Source organism: Berghia stephanieae, chromosome 12 (genome assembly GCF_034508935.2).
Source record: "Berghia stephanieae isolate SIO BIC M18660-M18661 chromosome 12, UCSD_Bste_1.3, whole genome shotgun sequence".
NCBI lineage: Eukaryota > Metazoa > Mollusca > Gastropoda > Nudibranchia > Aeolidiidae > Berghia > Berghia stephanieae.
The window spans coordinates 37,922,827-37,942,826 of NC_088371.1; the positions used below are offsets into that span (position 1 = coordinate 37,922,827).

The 20,000-nt window shown below is 34.8% G+C and overlaps 2 protein-coding genes across 2 annotated transcripts in view; one reads left to right on the top strand and one right to left on the bottom strand.

Moving 5' to 3' along the window:
- Positions 1-5,616: 5,616 nt before the first annotated feature.
- On the bottom strand, positions 5,617-12,083 carry LOC144957657 (uncharacterized). Its single transcript, XM_078889000.1, has 3 exons — positions 12,001-12,083; positions 9,061-9,200; positions 5,617-7,584 (listed from the first exon to the last, which is right to left on the bottom strand). Exons 1-3 carry the CDS (start codon positions 12,081-12,083, stop codon positions 7,211-7,213), a joined length of 597 nt encoding a protein of 198 aa, XP_078745126.1. The 3' UTR covers positions 5,617-7,210.
- A 2,576-nt stretch (positions 12,084-14,659) lies between these two features.
- The window catches only part of LOC144958226 (uncharacterized), an 8,963-nt gene continuing 3,622 nt past the window's right edge, over positions 14,660-20,000 (top strand). The window contains exon 1 of the mRNA XM_078890060.1: positions 14,660-14,759. Within this exon, the coding sequence (XP_078746186.1) occupies positions 14,753-14,759 (7 nt within the window). The 5' untranslated portion in view covers positions 14,660-14,752. The remainder of the gene's footprint in view (positions 14,760-20,000) is intronic.

The following is a 20,000-nucleotide window of genomic DNA, read 5'->3' on the forward strand; positions in this document are numbered from 1 at the left end:
GCGAGGGCTGGAAAGTAAATAATTGGTTAAGATGAAAGTTAGATAGTACGCTTGAAGAACGCGAGAGACATTTATTTTCCAGATGTGTGCGTAATTATTTGTGCGAGAGACATTCCGATGGTGCCAAGTACCGACGTATATTTTCTAGTTGTGAACGTAATTATTTGTAATCATAACAAGACTGATGTGAGAATTACGTTGAGTGGCATTAAGCCGGATGTGTATAAGGTTCTATTTAAATAGCAAAACACATTAACGAAATGTTCCCATGGGAACTTTTAATTTCCTTTTTTAGAACAGACATTTTTAAGGTATACAATGGGTATATATAGATATCTGTCTCTCTATATAACTTCATTCTACTTCGGGTCTACAAAAACACTACAATCATTACAATAACGATGAGTTTTTTGGAAGACCATTCCGAAGTTTATTTTCAAGAGAGGGGACAGGTTGAGGATGAATGGATATATACTGGCAAGCGGCTAATAACTCGGTTGATTCAAGTCCAACAGTGGAGGTTGAGGAAGAGGATGTTGAGGAAGAGGATGGGGAGGAAAACAGTAATCAACAGCTGTTTAACAATGAGTCAATATTTATGAACATATTGAAACATTGGAAGAGGCATCTTGGGATAAAAGAATTGAATATAACTACAGGCAAGAGCCCCATGCTTCCTGGGGAGATCGGTTTCTATAAACGCGGATTGTCGATGCTGACAGATTCAAAATTCGTTTACGAAAACGAAGAGATGGATCTGGCACGATTCAGCTACGTGACAATCAAAGTTTTATGGAGGACCTTGTCTATGTAAACTTCAATTGAGGAAACTTATTCCTAACAACACGACAAAGATTGATACTATACAATTCGTATACCACAAGGATTCTCCGATATGTGTCTTCGATTATAATCCGACACTTGACGAGTTCTATGTCAATCTGAATGTCAATCATGCCCTAAGATGCCGATTGCCATATACAAATGCGCAAAGTGAAATTGAATGGACTTTTTTTATCTCTCAGTTTTACAACTCTCGTTGAGAATTCTGAGCGATAAACAACCGTGGCCGGTTGATAACGAAAAGTTCACAACAAGTATCATGGGATCTATCGCCCCAGATTTTGAGACCGAACCAGCCTATCCTCTACCTCAAAGACCCTCTTATCCAGAAATCGATACGGAGGACTTTTACAACCAACAGTCGTCTCTTGTAGTTGGAAAAGATCCATATCAGGAGGCCATTGAGAAATTAGGAATCTATTTCTCACAATAAAAAACCTCTCTTTCAATCCTTTTACCTGTTCTCTTTCGAGGAGGTCTCACGACCACCTCAAAATAAATCAATGTACGATTGGCACCTTACAACACCTACACAATACACACACCCACATCTAAGCTGTTTATTCTAAGTCCAGGAGTCAGACCTGGGAAATGAATAAACACTCCACTTAAAAGGTAACGCGGCTCAGCGTTATAGTCCTTGGACTGTACTGCGTGACCTCAATTGCGCTGCGGCGCTGCGGCGCGGGTGAATCAGTCGGAACCTAATAACACCGGGATAGGATCCTTTTAGCCATTCAATCAGCTGTATAGCCCTATTATTACGCAATTAACGATTCGATACATAATCGATGACAAATCGAACACTCAATAAACACACGCGCTCATCTTACTGATCAAAACAAACAATGCGTATTAACAGTTAACAAATAAGAAGAAGAAACAAAAAACGTCCAAAGTATCAATCAAACGGAATGAGAACTAAACATTGGTATAAGAGATGATGACAACCAATCGGATACTAGATATTTGAACTTGTAGGTTTGAAAGAACCAATCAAATGATTTCAATAAGCATTAGTATCAGAAAACTAGGTCAAATACAATCTAATAGCCAATAAGATAATTGTATATTTAATCAATAACTATGAGTCATTAGACTCAGGTGTACGAAACGGACTTATTATAAAGCATTTGACCATTCGATATATAATCGAACTCAAAATGGGAATTGAATAAACATTCAATAACAAATAATAACAATGAGTCCTTATAAATACATAATCAAACTAAAATCAAAACATAATAGATCTAAAAATATCGGCGCACTTTTATCCTATCGATCAGAAGACTGGTGATAATAATGTAACTGTATTACAAACCAGTATTTAAACGAGAGAACATCTAAAAAAAAAACAAACAAAAAAAAACAATAATAATTTTAAAAAGCAGACAGAACGTAGGGTTTTGACTTTTAACGTAAAATAAGCCACCAGGTGCAGTTGTAAGAAAGAAAACGAATACCAAGACTGTTTCTCACGATATTTAATCTTCGAGGTTGTTTGAAAACGGGTTTATCTAAATATAAACACGAGAGGGCGATAAAGCCTGTGAACTCTCAAGCAGGGAGGGTAAATGTGTTCCAGATGTGGGTGTGGAAACACGCTCAAAAGCTAATGAGATTTGTAGATATTTGTCATGGGAAAGTGTATAATAATTCTCTTTAAAAAAAAAAAAAAAAAAAAAAAGTTCTAAGTCCAGGAGTCAGACCTGGAATTGAATAAACACTCCTTATACGATAGCGTGGTCGAGCGGCGTGGTCTTTGCTTCGTACCTTAAAGGTTTCAAGTTCGACTACCCGTTACGCTGCGTGGTATTTAACAAGTTACCTTGTTTTACCTCATTTTTACGGCGCTGAGCTGCGGCTGATGCCTTGGTTATGTCAGTCTTCATTTGGACTAGACACTAAAGACACATTTCCCATTGGGAATTAAGAAAGGGATATTCTATATTTAATCAATAACTATAAGTCATTAGACTCAGGTGTACGAAACGGACGTATTATAAAGCATTTGACCATTCGATATATAATCGAACTCAAAATGGGAATTGAATAAACATTCAATAACAAATAATAACAATGAGTCCTTATAAATACATAATCAAACTAAAAATCAATACATAATAGATCTAAAAATATCGAACCAATCAAATGATTTCAATAAGCATTAGTATCAGAAAACTAGGTCAAATACAATCTAATAGCCAATAAGATAATTGTATATTTAATCAATAACTATGAGTCATTAGACTCAGGTGTACGAAACGGACGTATTATAAAGCATTTGACCATTCGATATATTTTCGAACTCAAAATGGGAATTGAATAAAGATTCAATAACAAATAATAACAATGAGTCCTTATAAATACATAATCAAACTAAAATCAATACATAATAGATCTAAAAATATCGATTAGCAGGTAAAAAAACGATCACACCATCATCCACATCCATCTTTTTAATCTGGTTCTAGTCATTCAGCTCTCAATATATTTGCCCTTTGACCTTTGAGGGAATCAATGGACTTTTAATTGATTAAATTAATAAGTCATTAGACTCAGGAGTAAGAAACCAATTTTAAAAGAACAACGCGGCTCAGCGTTAGAGTCCTTGGACTGTACGGCGTAACCTCAATTTGCGCTGCGGCGCTGCGGCGCGGTTGAACCAGTCGGAACCTAATAACACCGGGATAGGATCCTTTTTAATCAGCTGTATAGCCCTATTATTACGCAATTAAACATTCGATACATAATCGATGGCAAATCGAACACTCAATAAACACACGCTCAGGTAGGTCACATGACCTTGCAATACAAAATCGAACTCAAAATACCAATCAATACAACATCGAACTCAAAAAAAAAACCACTCTATACAACAACGAACTCAAAATACCAATCAATACATCATCGAACTCAAAACAAAATACCAATCAATACAGCATCGAACTCAAAACAATACCATTCAATACATCATCGAACTCATCGAAAAAAACAATCATCCTCATCCTCCGTCAAAAAACGGTTTCTAACTATTTACAACCGTATATACTACTAATACGTCATTTCTATATGGATAGTAAGATAAAGAACTGAACAAGTGTTTATAAAAGTTGCCAGACAAAGCAAGAAAGAAAAATACAAGAAAAAAATACATCCCAAAAAATCAGTCGACGACGACTGGGGATCGAACCTTAGACTATCTGAATACCAGTCAGACGTGCCTCAATTAATGTAATTTATCTTACACGGGTGCCTGCTCATTAATTGCTTAACGTTATATGACGTAAAATCGGAATAAAAATAAAAATTCAGTTTTATACAAAGTTTATTTAACACACGAGACAGGGTTTTAAAATTAAATTCAAATTGAAAAAAGATAGACTCCAAGCGAGTAAGAAATAATCAAAGGTCCCCAAAAGTGGGATGGGGGGGGATGGGGGGTGGGAGGTGGGGACATTGGCCTTGTATTCTTATTTGTGCGGCTATGTGGTCTTGTGGTACGACACTCGCTATCGGATCGGAAGGTCCTGGGTTCGACCCTCGCTCGGCGCATAGATGAGTCCTTGGAAAATGCTCTTTACTTACATTCTCTCACCATACTCATGTGTAAAATGAGTACATGGCCGTTAACAGCGTTTCTCCGTCCAAAGAAATTGTTATACCGTCAACATGCGTCAGGTCCCGTTCTATGTGTTTAGTGTTGCTGTTCTCCAGGGACCCCTTGTAAAGCGCTTTGAGTACGTTAAGTGGAAATTGTATTATAAAAGTTCAATTCATTACTTTATTAATTTTAAGGTCTGATAACTCTTAAAGCAAGATTAAATCAAGCAATGAATTTATGAATAAATGAATCTTAAAATGAATAAATAAATCCAATACGTGATAAATGGAAAAAAGGAATAAAATAATTAAATAAATCCTACAAACTATAACCCTTTCATAAAACCACCTTTAATTTTCACAGCTCCGAAAACAAAATGATCAAAAAAATAAAGTAGATACTGAATATCAATATAGATAGTGACTCCAGGCTGCTAGAAGCTGTGGACTGATAGTGACTCCAGGCTGCTAGAAGCTGTGGACTGGTAAAAGTATTAAACTAAAATGAATATAACAGTAACAGCTTCAAAAAAATATAACACAATGCCAATCACGGATCGTTTCGGGCTCAAAACCATTCTTCAGCCAACAACAACAAAAAAAAAAAAAAACAAAAAAAAAAAAGAATCATAAATATCCATAACTTAAAAACCAGGTAGGTTATATTATAGTTTTAAAGTAATGTTTATGTTATTAAAAAAATCATTTTGTTGTTGGCTGAAGAAGGGCGTCTTATCTCGTCTTACATGTCGTGTTGCTGTTGGTGAGGGACCCCTTGTAAAGCGCTTTGAGTTAGTGTATATTAGTTTAGTGGATATTGCTCTATATAAAAGTTCAACTTTTCTATTTAAAAACCTCTTATACCTGGAATATGGTGGAAACCACTAGCGAACATTTTAAGACAAGTGGTATTTTTTTTCGGAGTATGGCAAATAAAAAAAAAGAAAGTGCCGAAGAAAGTATATTCGATGAAATGAAAGGAGAACTGAAGATCCTGCAAAAAGATTTTACACACAAAAGGAAATAACACTGATAATAAATCAGATCAGAATCGGATACATGGATTATCTACCTTGGCCACATTATTTTATCTCATTCGTATTATCACGAAGGAAAATGGAGACAGCACTCCGACCATACCCCCCCCCACCTCCTTTCTCTGAGGTTCAAGATTTATACCTAATTTTCAAAACGTAACCCGTCGCTTCTTAATGGTAATATGTCGGGGTGATTTTTTTTTTGTTACGATACAACCACATATTTATCATTCAATTAAATGCCTCTTGTACATCACAACATTTAAAGAAAATAAATATTGTGTTATATCTAGAGCTTGTTAGACTAAAAGATAATGTATTACAAGAACTTACTGCTTCTGTGTTGGAGTGATCACAAATCTATTTTTGCGTTAGTTTTTTGTCAGTCATTGTGGACGACCCAGAAAATGGTCGGGGAGGAGAGAGTTAGACAATAAATCTTGAACATTTAAGTAAACAGAAATGAGCCATACTGTAAGAGAGTAAGCTTATGCAAGATGTTATCTGAGAATTTTGGTGCAGTGTGGTCAATTGTTACAGCAAATGGGTTTAATGGGCACATTGCAGTTATATCAGTAAAACTTGGTCTGTGAGCGATACGTTTGGGGACAGTTTTATGCCCAAGTTAATGGACAGGTTATCGTGTTGAGTACTATTTAATCAAGCTTTCTTAAATTTGTTTAGGGTGTTGAAACATGTGAAACGGGCATTTATCTAAATAATGTTATATCATAAAAGGTGGGGTTTAACATCAATATGTAGGAATTGACGTTTCAGGTTTGATTATGATTTGGTCTTACTCTTAGGGGTTGGATTGTAGACTGACAGGGAACTGTCGAAACTGCAAGGGGGCGTGGAAACAATGGAACTGTGGGTAAAATTTTGATAGGGATAAAAGAGGATGTTTGGAGGGAAAACGGGATTCTGCATTCTACTTTACGATGAGCTACACTTTTCTATCGTCCTACTAAGAATCTTTATATTACGGACTTAGAATTATTCCACATATATTAAAAATGGTTACTTACGCAAAATGAATTTACATTTGGATTGATTTTACGGATTTGGAATTTATGAAACTGATTGAACTATGACCATGCAATTTGATTTGGATTTGGAATTTATGAAACCGATTGAATTATGACCATGCTCTTTGATGTGAATTCCGGAATTATCACAACAAATAAAGCTGTAAGAAATGAAACTTGGATTCTGGATTTTTATTTGAATGTCTTGATGTTGTACATTCAATTATCATCATCGGCCCTTGAACTCTTTCGTCATTATTAACGTCTACAACACAACGCAAAGGATAATATTATTATCTATCAAAAACACCACTATGCGATCATCAGCCATTACATATGTGTGCAACTACCCCACAATACGTTCAATCTTTGGCGGTTTTTTAATAGAAGAGAAGGAATAGAATTGCCATACCAGACAAAGAGAGTTTTTAGCTCTAAAATCTCTTTTTGACAATTGATTTACTGTTTGGAGATGTTAAAAATCCCCACGCAGTTTACAGCAAAACAACTTGACTGCTTGTATATGTTTAAATGAATGAAGGGTAAATCGTATAAATATTTATTTATTTATTTATCGAATTATTTATTTAAACTTCCATCGATATACATACTTTCAATGCCGTTTTTCTCATCATGTTCCTTTGATAATCGAATATCTGTCAGAGAAATGGACATGAGTCATTTTGGTCTATGTTTGATTTAAGCACCGAGCCCTTGCTGGACCAGAGATGAGACAGTTTCGGCAACCTTCTGAAGACCACAGATGGACTGGCAGTCTGCGATACATACGTCATTCTCGACAACACACTGGGCCTTGGACAAAAGGTTAGTGGCGGCAGCCATACACGTTTCCTTGGCCGGGGCACACGAGGCTTCACATCCATCTACACAGGCACAGATATTGGAACAACCTTGAAGACAAGCCCCGTGGTTGACGACACACAGAGGCCCAAGGATAACAGAGGTGTCGCATACTTTCTTCTGAATGTTACAAGCGCCAGTACACTGGTCAGAGCAAGGGGAGCAGACGGCAATGGCCACACACAGGGCCAGAACAACAACGATCTTCATGCCTGGGAGAGAATGAATATTTGTGGAATATAAAAGAATTTTTGATATTGAAAGCATTCGATTAAAGGAATAAGAAATATATAGACACACAGAAAGAGGGAGAGAGAAAGAGAGAGAGAGAGAGAGAGAGAGAGAGAGGGAAGAGAGAGAGAGGGAAGAGAGAGAGAGAGAGACAGGGGGGGAGAAGAAAGAAAATGAGTATAATCAGGCTTATACAGAAACAAGATGAGTACTGAGTTTTCTATGGATGGAAATATTTTGATGTCACCGAAGTGTCCAAACATTTTAATATCAACCATTATTCACACTTGTCTCAGAGGCGATTGTAAAGCTTCCGATCTTTCACGAATCAAGCCTTTCTATGATATTTTCGACAAACTTGTTTAAACAGACCAGAAGGTGTGTGTGTGTGTGTGTTGGGGGGGGGGGGAACAATTCGCTATCCAGGGATTGGTAACATTTAAAGCGCGCCGTAGAATATTTTTTTTTTAATTATGCAATATAGTAACAATAAAATTAATAATAACAATGATACTGCTACTATACACTACTCTAACTATCTACTACTACTACTATCTACTACTATATACTACTACTACATACTACATACTATACTACTACTACTTACTACTATACTACTTATATCTACTACTAACTACTACTACTATCTACTACTCTACTACTACTACTATACTATACTACTACTACTACTATACTATACATACTACTACTACTACTACTTACTACTACATACTACTACACTATACTACTACTACTACTACTACTACTACTACAAATACTACTACTACTACTTACTAACTACTACTACTACTACTACTACTACTACTACTACTACTACTAACTACTACTACTACTACCACTATACTTACTAATACTACTACTACTAATATACTATACTAATCTACATACTAACTACACTAATAATAATAATATAAATAATAAATAATAATAATAATAATAATTAATAATAATAATAATAATAATAATAATAATAATAATAATAATAATAATAATAATAATATAATAATAATATAATAATAATAATAATAATAATAATAATAATAATAATAATAATAAAATAATAATAATAATAAATAATAATAATGATAATAATAAAATAATAATATAATAATAATAATAATAATAATAATAATAATAATAATAATATAATAATAATAATAATAATATAATAATAATAATAATAATAATAATAATAATAATAATAATAAAATAATAATAAAATAATAATATAATAATAATAATAATAATAATAATAATAATAATAATAATAATAATAATAATTATTATTATTATTATTATTATTATTATTATTATTATTATTATTATTATTATTATTATTATTATTATTATTATTATTATAATCGTTATAATGATTGCAATAATAAATTTGCAATAATTATTCGGGAAACCAACATTAAGATAATATATCAACTCACAGTTCATTTTGATTGTAGGAGAGTTGAGAGTGTCTGACACAAAGAGTAGAATACAAACTGTACGTCCTTTTAGAATGGAGAGAATTGTGTGAGCGCTTTTCATAGCATTGATCAGATGTTTTATAGGAGTCGCCACAATGCTGAGATTGCAGAGGTTTGTAATTCGATACGGCAAACGTCATTAGTCCATCACTTCACACCTTGGTGTCGGAATTCACCACTAGCGGTTCAAATTCATACTTAGCCAGTAAAACCGGTTAACCGCCGTTCTCAGGAAATACACGGAGTTAAAAATTTGGTTGATTCGGCAGTCAATATCGTCGAAATTGGTCAAACTTTCGTATTTTTAAATATTTTTTTTTTGATTTTTCAAATTATTAAAATGTGTTTCTTTTCATAAACGAATCCTCAAATGTTTCCTGTTATGATTTGTCAAATGTTCAAATTTGTGTATTTTTCTATTTCTGTTGAAGTGATTTCGATGATATGAATGGCGAGAGTGGATGCTATATAAAATCTTACGGTAATGCCAAACGAAATATTGACGTAAGGAATGCATTGCACCAAACGAGGGATTCATCACATTGAAAGATCATAAATAGTACTACAACAACCCCTCATGCAGATTAATAAATCTGTTAAAATCAGAAATAGGCATAATAAGTAAAAACATTATCTCCAAGATATTAAAATATCACTAGAACAACCGTAGGCATTCAACAATGGACCAACACCCACCCAGTTATTAATTGGTTTAAAAACTTCACAAATAAAGAAACGCTGAAATTTATACAGCTGGACATATAAGATCTTTACGCCAGTATAACCGAAAACATATTCATGCGACCAATCAACATTGCATGTGGAAACACCTACATCAGTCTAAGCACTGTTAGTAGTATCGTTCGGCTACACTTCTATGTTCAAGGTATCAATCCAGGTTCGGAAATCATCATCACATTTGTTGATGGTTTCAAATCCCCCTTCAAATTTTGTCTCTGGGCAATCTAGTAAGAGGTGGTTTGCATCTTGTGGTGCTTGGTTGGAGCCCCCATTTGTGTATTTTGGCAGCTGTTCTTGTATGTTTTGACCGTAGTCTATTTGCAGCTACCCAGTATTTTCTTGGTTGATCCTGTAGAACTGGGAGACTTTTACAGGGATCTTCAATTAGTTCCCCTCCTGTTGGTTTATTCCTTTTCCATTCCTCGCACCAGGCTTCTTGCGTGTTGTAGTTTTCTTTCTTTGATAGGTAGAAAGGTGAACGAGATTTTAGTTTTGATGTTGGGGGCGCAGTTATGTTAAGCACTGTTCTTGAGTGTTTGATGATTTCAATAGTTAAGCACTGTTTAAATCATCAAGCAGGCAAGAAAGTCACTCCTCTTCCACAACGGAATATAATGGACAAAGAAAACAGACCAATTCGACGTCACCATGGAAGCATAATATGACGTAGCTAAAATATGCGAATTAATTGGATTGTTCCTAACACAATAATATGTGATTGAAAAGAACGACGAGGCATGAACTTCGGCTTCTACAGAGACGATGGACTCGGATTGGGATACAGAACAGCATCAAAGTCAAACATTCAACGAATCAACAAACAAAATTTTAAATGTGAAACTGTGGCTGAGAAAACCCATGAAGATGCGGAAAGCTTCGATTCGAAATATGAACCAAAATCAAAGATAACATTTTTCTCAGAGCAACAAATTTTATTCAGAAAAAACAATCATAACTTTGGTTCTAATAGAAATGGAAAGAAAATTTACAGATGTGGTCTACACCACTTCATACATGACTCAATTTATGAAATTTGTTCATCTTTCAGGGTTTTCTCAGCCAGCCACACAAATATTAATTTATTTCGACATAAAAATCCAAATCAAAACAAATTGAAACCAATAATAATAATAATAATAATAATAATAATAATAATAATAATAATAATAATAATAATAATAATAATAATAATATCAATAATAATAATAATAATAATAATAATAATAATAATAATAATAATAATAATAATAATAATAATATAATAATAATAATAATAATAATAATAATAATGATAATATTATTATTAATAATAAAAATAGTAATAATAATAAAGATAAGCACGATGATGATGATGATGATGATGATGATGATGATGATGATGATGATGATGATGATGATGATGATGACGATTATGTTGTTGAATTGATAACAATAATAAATAAATGAATATATAACTATATATAATGAATTTATGAATACATAAAATTTTAAAATGACAAAACAACTTAAATCAACAAGTGATAAATGGAAAATAACGGAATAAAATAATTAAATAAATCCTACAAACTAAAAACCTTTTATAAAGCCACCTTGACCATATTTTACAGATCCGAAAACCAGATGTTCAAAATAATTAAATAGATACTCAATAGAAGACAACAATTTGACATCTATGTACTGGTGTTTTGTTGTTGTTTTTTTTCTTTTTCGCAAGCATTCAAAATCAGATACTGACTAGCACTTTAGCACTATTTAGTATTCGATACTGAATTGCTGTTTGGCACTATTCATTATCCGGTACTGACGAGCGCTTTAGCACTATTCAGTATCCGGTACTGAATAGCTGTTTGGCACTATTCATTATCCGGTACTGACGAGCGCTTTAGCACTATTCAGTATCCGGTACTGAATAGCTGTTTGACACTATTCATTATCCGATCCTGACTAGCGCTTTAGCACCATTCAGTATCCGGTACTGAATAGCTGTTTGGCACTATTCATTATCCGATACTGACTCTAGCTCTTTAGCACTATTCAGTAATCGGTACTGAATAGCTGTTTGGCACTATTCATTATCCGATACTGACTAGCGCTTTAGCACCATTCAGTATCCGGTACTGAATTGCTGTTTGGCACTATTAAATATCCGATACTGACTAGTGCTTTAGCACCATTCCGTATCCGGTACTGGATAGCTGTTTGACACTATTTAGTATCAGATACTGACTAGCGCTGGTCATATTAATAACACTCCTTACACCCCGCCCACAATACTAACACGAATTCCAGACATGATTGAAGAGCGATTGACACGCCTCTCTTCAGATGAAATGATTTTCAACGGGACGAAAACCTTATATGAGACGGCATTTAAACATGACGGCCATGATCACAAACTGACGTATACAAATGGAATAAACTATGCCAAATAAAAAAGTACAATAGACAACAGCACATAATTTGGTTCAACCCATCATTTCCAAATATGTCACAACAAATATCGGCAAACAATTTCACACTCTAATTGACAAGCACATCTCCCAGAACCACAGGCTCCATGGAATGATAAACAAAAACAACGTAAAAATAAGTTATATCTGCCTACATAACATGAGACAAATAATCACGAACCACAACGAACAAATTCCAAGTAACACCAATGATAAAGCACAAGAACCGATTGCAACTGCAGGAAAAAGAAAGAAACTGTTTACAAAAGGCCATCGTCTATCAAGCTAACATAACCACCACAACACTAAGGCACAATACATTGGCAGCACAGAATCATCATTAAAAAAAAACAGATAAAACAATCACAAAAGGACCATGAGAAACGAAAACAGAGCCAAGATCATGCAACTATCAATGCGCCATGGGCACAAATAAAGGCAAACAAAAAGTCAACAGTAACATGGAAGACTGTCAAAAAAGTAGTCCCTATCGAGATGGAACAAGAGAGTGCAATCTTTGCCTCATTGAAAAATCGGAAATACTTTGACCCAGCAATAAAACATAAAATCCTACAGAAAAGATTCGAACTTTTAATAAGAAAGAAAAATATAAGAAAAAAAAACATTCGGCGCCGGCTCTGTTTTAAAGCTCAACGGGAGTTGTTTTTTTCCATAGCTCAACCTCCATCTAAATGTGCTCAAATAGCTATATAACGGGTCCCAAGTCTACAGAACCACAAAACAGGTGGTGGAAATGGCATTGACGTCTGTAAGGCGATTTTGTAAAGTTACATCCGTCTGCCGTATATACGTAATTTACCAACACACAAAACTAAGTGTAACGTTTATTGTCTGATTGATATAATTTATCGAGAACTATTCATAAAAATATATGGTTAAAAATAATAACAAAGAGTTGAGTGAAGTCAACTTCGTTCCTTGTATAGAATGATGATGATGCCACTCGGGTCTTTGTTATTGTTTTTTTTGCCATCCCCGTTTATGAGTAATTCTCACTAAAGTGTAATATCAAGACTATAAAAGTTCATGATTACACGGAGTTTTATGTTTTGGTTCGTTATACTTCCGGATGGTAATGTTGTGAGCTTCTTAGCCAAGCGCATACTATCTATAAGGAGTCTTTTTGAAGGACGAAAGTTTATGTCACCTATTGTGATATTCGTACAGGGGTCCGAAGGCGACAGTTATATAGCGCAATATCCACAAAATGTCTTCAATGTGCTTTACAAGTAGTCCCTAGCCAACAGCTTCACAGCATGTAGGACGACATATTGCGCCAGTTAGGAGATTTTACAATTGTTGTGGATAGAGACAACGCTGTTGACGGCCATGTACTCATTGTTCACCCTGGTTCGGTGAGAGATGTGAGTAAAGAGCCTTTTCCAAGGAATCAACATTGCGCCGCCTACTGCGGGTCTCGAACTTAGGAGTTCCAATCCGAAGGTCAGAGTCTACCACTCTTGTAAAGCTATATGGGCAGGTTTAATGGATAGAGCTCCATATAGATGGTCATTATTTTATCTATTTATTTATTTATTTGTCTTTTGCTTTCACTGGCACTTTTACATAAACATCTTTTCAAAGAGAGAGAGAGAGAGAGAGAGAGAGAGAGAGAGAGAGGGAGAGAGAGAGAGTGAGAGAGCGAGAGAGAGCGAGAGAGAGAGAGAGAGAGAGAGAGAGAGAATGAAATGAAGAGGATGAGGTTTAAGAGAAGATGTTGCTTTTCAGTGATACAAATGAATTCATCGAATGTCGGACATGTTTGCAAAGTGCCAAATGCTGACATTTGGACAAGAACAAACCAAGAAAAAATGGGTGCAGAATGTGGAGATGGGTTGGCTATAAATATCCTGCGGAAAGAGCCCTGCAATATAACCAAGAAGGCTCTCGAATGGAACCCACAGGGCTAGGGGGAAACGGGGTCGTCCAAAACAGACGTGGGGGAGAAGCCTTCACAAAGATCTGATCGTCTCCAATCTTACCTGGAGTGAGGCAAAGGTCTGTGCCAAGGACAAAAGAAGATGGAAGAATGTTGTTGAGGCCCTATGCTCCGCCAGGAGCCAAGAGGCATAAGACCGAAAAGACCGGACATGTTCGCGTGATAGTCGTCTTGACTGCGTTGCGTATTTCTTGTCTTGTCACCATTGGGTATCGGCTTTTCAATTGACACAATATATTATGAACAACAAAGTACCATGTTTGATAATGTGTTTTCTATCTTGCTAATACACGAAATGTGATATTGTGTTATACCGACCACTTAACTCGCTATATATCGTGTTGTTAAGTGATTGCAGTGTGAGCACTTTTCAACCTCGCTGGAGCCTATTTAAGCCTAAGCGGCTGTTATTGTGGACATTGCAAGCTGTCATGATACATTTTGGAAAACAATCAAACAATCTTCTTTTCTCTTCCAATCAAAACTTTACTCAAACAAAATGAACTGTGAGTATTCCATTTAGTTTGTATGTTGTTGTTTCATAGAGTAGAGCAAATGTAATATTATAATAATTAAATCTATTTAAATCCGAAATATTTTTCTAAATTAAAATGTTCCCGGACCTCATCCATTATTGATAAAAGAATTTTTTTTGGTAATGAAAAATACAACTGTAGACGCATCTAAATCATGCGTTCAAAATGTGTGTATGTATATATATATATATATATATATATATATATATATATATATATATATATATATATATATATATATATATATATATATATATATATATATATTATACAACATTTAAAAAGGATTGTTCAGATCAATTTCATAAATCTGGAGTTATCCACCAAGACTTTGAAATGTCTATAACTACAAAAAGAATTCAAAGGCTTAAACGTTGTATTTTTCTAGAGATAAAAGGGATAACTATGGTTAAATACAAACGATTTAGACCGAAATACTACACAATGCAAGAATATGGTAGTGCGTATGACAAAAAAGATCTATGTTCGTTTTGTGACATATGTTACTTGGCTATGTCAGGCTATGGTTTGACAAAAGGCTACGTTAAGACCACAACTGACTTCTGTTGCCAATACGAAGTTGATCATGATTATTTATACTTGAAATATTTTATAAATAACTCATTTGATTAAAAAAATTGAGTTCTATTATTTCATGATTTAATTTTTTTGTTTTGGGATATATTTCCATATATATTGTCATGGTCTCAAGTGAGTAAAGAGCTACTCGACTATGCATAAAGATATATGTAGAATGAGGCCCCAGAATTTACTAGTTACTATAAATGAAAAACAATTAACGATTTGTTTACAATGAAATAAAAATAATGATGAAATTTAATTAAAAGAGATAAACAGTGATCGTGGCAGTTACAAATAGAGATATGAATATTTTACGTAACTTATGATAATATGTCAGGTTCGTAAGTTTACGTTTCCAGGCAGTTGATGGGCTTGGATGATCTATTCCTCTGATAATAGGATTGGACTCGTAAAATTCCACTTCCAGGCAATTGGTAAGAGGTTATAGTGTAGTACAGCGGGCTTGGGTTTGATCCTTGAAGATTATACAATCAAAGTTAAAAGCTCCGGCGTCTTAATGGTGTAGATATAATATCTACAAAGTCCCAAAAGATAAAAATCTTACAATATATATATATAGGAATAGAGTGACTGGCCGTCCGGCATAGATTGTGGAGAGAAAGTGAGTGTCAAATGTTAGACCTATCAGCTTTTATAATAAGTGGCTACGTGACAGAATGTCGAACGAAAAGTATTCACTAATTAGAAATTAATTCGAGGGAAGGCTATAAAAGGAAAGACGATCTAATATTAGAAGGTAAAGTTTATCTAAGCCTACCGATATATAACTGGAGTGAGATGAATTCAGTTCTTAATAAAATAAAATTTAATAAGATAATTGTGAACAATCTTTACTGTGACACCCCCCACCCACGTTTAAAATATACTCTTTAACCATTATGGGAAAGATAGATTTTACAAACGGAAGTAAATTTACTATCATGATACTCTAGCATTAATCCATTGTTATGATTTGTGCTACAATTAAATTATTTATTAACTAGACATGGAAATGTTTATATTAACGTAGGTATATGAATGGGCGACAATAACAATGAAAGATTGTGATTACAAATCATTGTGATGAACGACATGATGGCAATGTGATTACAAATCATTGTGATAAACAATAGTGATGGTAATGAAGCATGATTTAAGTCGATGATATGAAGGTAATTTACTGAATGAAATGAATGAAAATGTAAATGGAATATTGACATTTCAATTATTAATCATAAATGAGTGAAAATTCATAACAATAATAGATAAAGAGAAGATTTCCCAAATCATGAATGGGTATGGTATATATATCCAAACAATACTCAATGTTACATTAAGTTGGGTCATCATGTTTACAAATAAAATTATCGAATTTGTGTGTTCTGATTTGGCATAATTTGCGAGGTAACTAACAGTATGCATGGGAGGTTAAGTTATACCCTTCTCACGTCATTACACTAATCGAGAAAGTAGGTCGGCGTGAATATTTTCACAACCTGGTATGTGAGAGATACTGAAAGTGTAATTTTGCAAAAATAGACTCCACCTTAGTACTCTACTATTATTCATTTTGTTATTTCTTATGTACGTGAGTGGTTTATGGTCCGTTTCGACCACAAACTCTTTTAGCAGTAGATATCTGCTGAATGTCTTTAAAGCAAAGACGATGGCCAGTCCTTCACGCTCTATTACAGAGTATCGTGATTCTCTGTCCAATAATTTTCTGCTTGCATATAAGCAAGGCATTAGAGTTCCCTCATGTTCCTGTAATAGTACACCTGAGATGCCCTTATCAGACGCGTCAGTTCTTACAACAAATTCTTTTGACATGTCGGGTAATTTAAGAATTGGTTCTGAACAGAGTAATGCCTTTAATTGGTTAAAGCTATTCTGACACACTTCTGTCCAAACAATTTTGTTCGGTGACCCATTCTTTGTCAGATTTGTTAGCGGTGTCGCGATGTGCGCGAAGTTGTAAATGTATTTCCTGTAAAAATTTAGGAGCTCAAGTACTTTGCGTACTTCTTTTTGTGTCTTAGGTGGTTGCAATTGTGCGATTTTTGTTTGTTTTTCTGTCTCGGGTGTCTGTGTCCCATGACCAACGGTATGATTAATCCTGCATTTGAAGCTTCGATATTAGTAAACATAGGTTGCGACACTGTGTCTCTATCAAAATACTTTTTTAGCATATTTGCATGGAATGTCTTTGTTGTGTTGTTAATTTTAATCTCGTAATTAACATTAGATTTTACTGCTGTTATTTTGAATGGTCCTTTCCATGTAGCTAAAAGTTTACTCGAGTCATCGGGTAAGAGTATTAGTACTTTGTCACCAATCTCAAATTTTCTTGACTTGCTTTTTCTATCGGAGTATTCCTTGTATTTCTCTGCTTTTTTAGTGACGGATTCCTGTGCTAGCTTACATGTGTCCTCTATTCTGTCTTTCAGGTTTCTTACATATTCGTAAGCAAACATAATTTCGTTATTGTCCTCCTCATTCCCTTTACAAATGTCGGCTACTATATTGATCGGGCCGCGAGGTGATCGTCCATACATCAACTCAAATGGGGAGTAGCCTGTAGATTCTTGGGGTATTTCTCTATATGCAAATAGGATTGCTGGTAAGTATCTGTCCCAATCATCTGGTTTTTCTGCTGACACTTTTCTTAACATATTCTTTAGAGTGCCATTAAATCTTTCACAAAGACCATTTGCTTGGGGGTGGTAGGGAGTTGTGAATGAGTGTTGGATTCCCATGAGTTTCATGGTTTCATGCATCATATGTGATGTAAATTGGGGTCCATTGTCCGACAGTATCTCATTTGGTATGCCTATTCTAGTAAAAATTGTCATCAATGCTTCAGCTATGTGATCCGATGTAGTTGATTTCAATGCTATCGCTTCTGGCCACCTGGTTGCGTAATCGACTAGTGTTAGTATGTGTGTATGGTTTCTATCTGATTTTGTTAAAGGGCCTATAATGTCAATTGCAACTTTTTGAAAAACTTTTTCAATAACTGGGGTTGTCTCTAATGGCAATCTCGGTATTCTGCCTTTTGCGACTCTTCTTTGGCATGTGTCACAAGATTTCACATATTCTCGGACGTCTTTAGTAATTCCAGGCCATGTGAAATTCTCGGATATTCTCTTCAATGTGGAAGAGCTCCCAAGATGTCCAGAAGTTATTGAATCGTGCGCTATTCCAAGGATTTTGTTTCTGTAAATACTCGGCGTGACCAGTTGTTTAGCTATTTTGTTTCTTTTCCTATGTAACCTGAACAGAATATCTTTTTCAATGATGTATTCAACTTTTGATTTCGTCCCTTTGTTTGCGATATTGAAATATGAAGTTAAAGTCGGGTCCTTTTTCTGTTCTTCAATGAACCTGTTCCTGTCAAATTGTTGTGGTTCAAGAGAAATAGTCATTGGCTTCTCTGTTGTCTTAGTCATCTTTCTTGTTTCTGCTAGACAAGCTGTTTCTTGGGTTAATGACCATTCTTTTACATCTGTTGGGTTGTCTTTAAGACCTTTTATATTGCCAACAATAACATCAGCGACGGGGTTGGGAAGTATACAGCATTCCACTATTCCTGTATAGTATGGGGTTTCTATGTACACGTTAGCTGTTTCAAAGGTTTCGACTGTGCCACTGAATGTGATGCATTGTACCGTTTTTCCAGTTTTGTCTTCGTCATTGATCAAAGATGCTTTTATTCCTACTGTACTGCATCCTGTGTCTCTCAATATTTTGCAATCAGTTCCATTAGCTTTGCCTTCACAAAAAAATAGCGATCCTGATTTGTGAGTTTGTGTTAAAAGTGACATACCTTTCACGCAATACACATTTATATTTTCTCCTGACATTACTCGTGTCTGATTGTTTACACCTGTTTGGAGTGATGCATTTGCAGTTTCTTTTGGATATCCCACGATTTTGTAACATTTGTCTTCTGTGTGGCCTTTCATTCCACAATATTGACATTTAATTATAGGTTTGTTGGTTTTCTTATACTCAGTATTATTGTCAGTGCTATTTCTTGTTTTGTTTTGATAGGGTCGGCTATGGTCTCTATTGAACTGTTTGTTCCATGGTTTGTTACTATGATCCTCCTGTTTCACTTGCGTGTTCCGAGTGATTGATCGGCTCGTTCTATTTGAGTACTGAACTTTAGGTGTACCTGGACTCTGAGCAGCGGCAGCGTAGTATGGTTCCTTCAATGTTCTGCTAAGGGGTGTCAATGGATGTGCGCTGTTAAAGTTTTCTGCGTAGATTTTTAATTTGTCCAAGTTTTCTGGCTTTCTCTCTTTAAAGAATGCGACTAAATCTGGGTTGCAAGCTTGATAGATTCGATTCTTCAGCGTGAGATAGTAAAGGCCTGCAAAGTCGTCTTGTTTTACGTTTGCCAACTCAAGCCACCGATTTAGAAATTGAGTAATTCGGTTCACGAATGTATTAAAGTCTTCTCCACTTTCCGGTTTTGCAGTGTGAAACCTTTCCTGGTAACCATCTTCCGTTAATCTAAATCTTTTTAGTAGAGCGTCTTTAATTTTTCCATAGTCATCTGCATCTTCAGTTGTTAAGGTATAGAAAACTTTTAGCGGTTCTCCAGATAAGCAGTTAATCAAGGCT

Bases quoted from the DNA above. Each gene is read 5' to 3' on its own strand.
- LOC144957657 (XM_078889000.1), bottom strand. From the start codon at position 12,083: ATGACCAGCGCTAGTCAGTATCTGATACTAAATAGTGTCAAACAGCTA. The intron at 9,201-12,000 runs GTCAGTATCGGA...CTGCAATCTCAG, and splicing joins GGAATGGTGCTAAAGCACTA to CATTGTGGCGACTCCTATAA. The intron at 7,585-9,060 runs GTGAGTTGATAT...ATTCTCTCCCAG, and splicing joins TCCTACAATCAAAATGAACT to GCATGAAGATCGTTGTTGTT.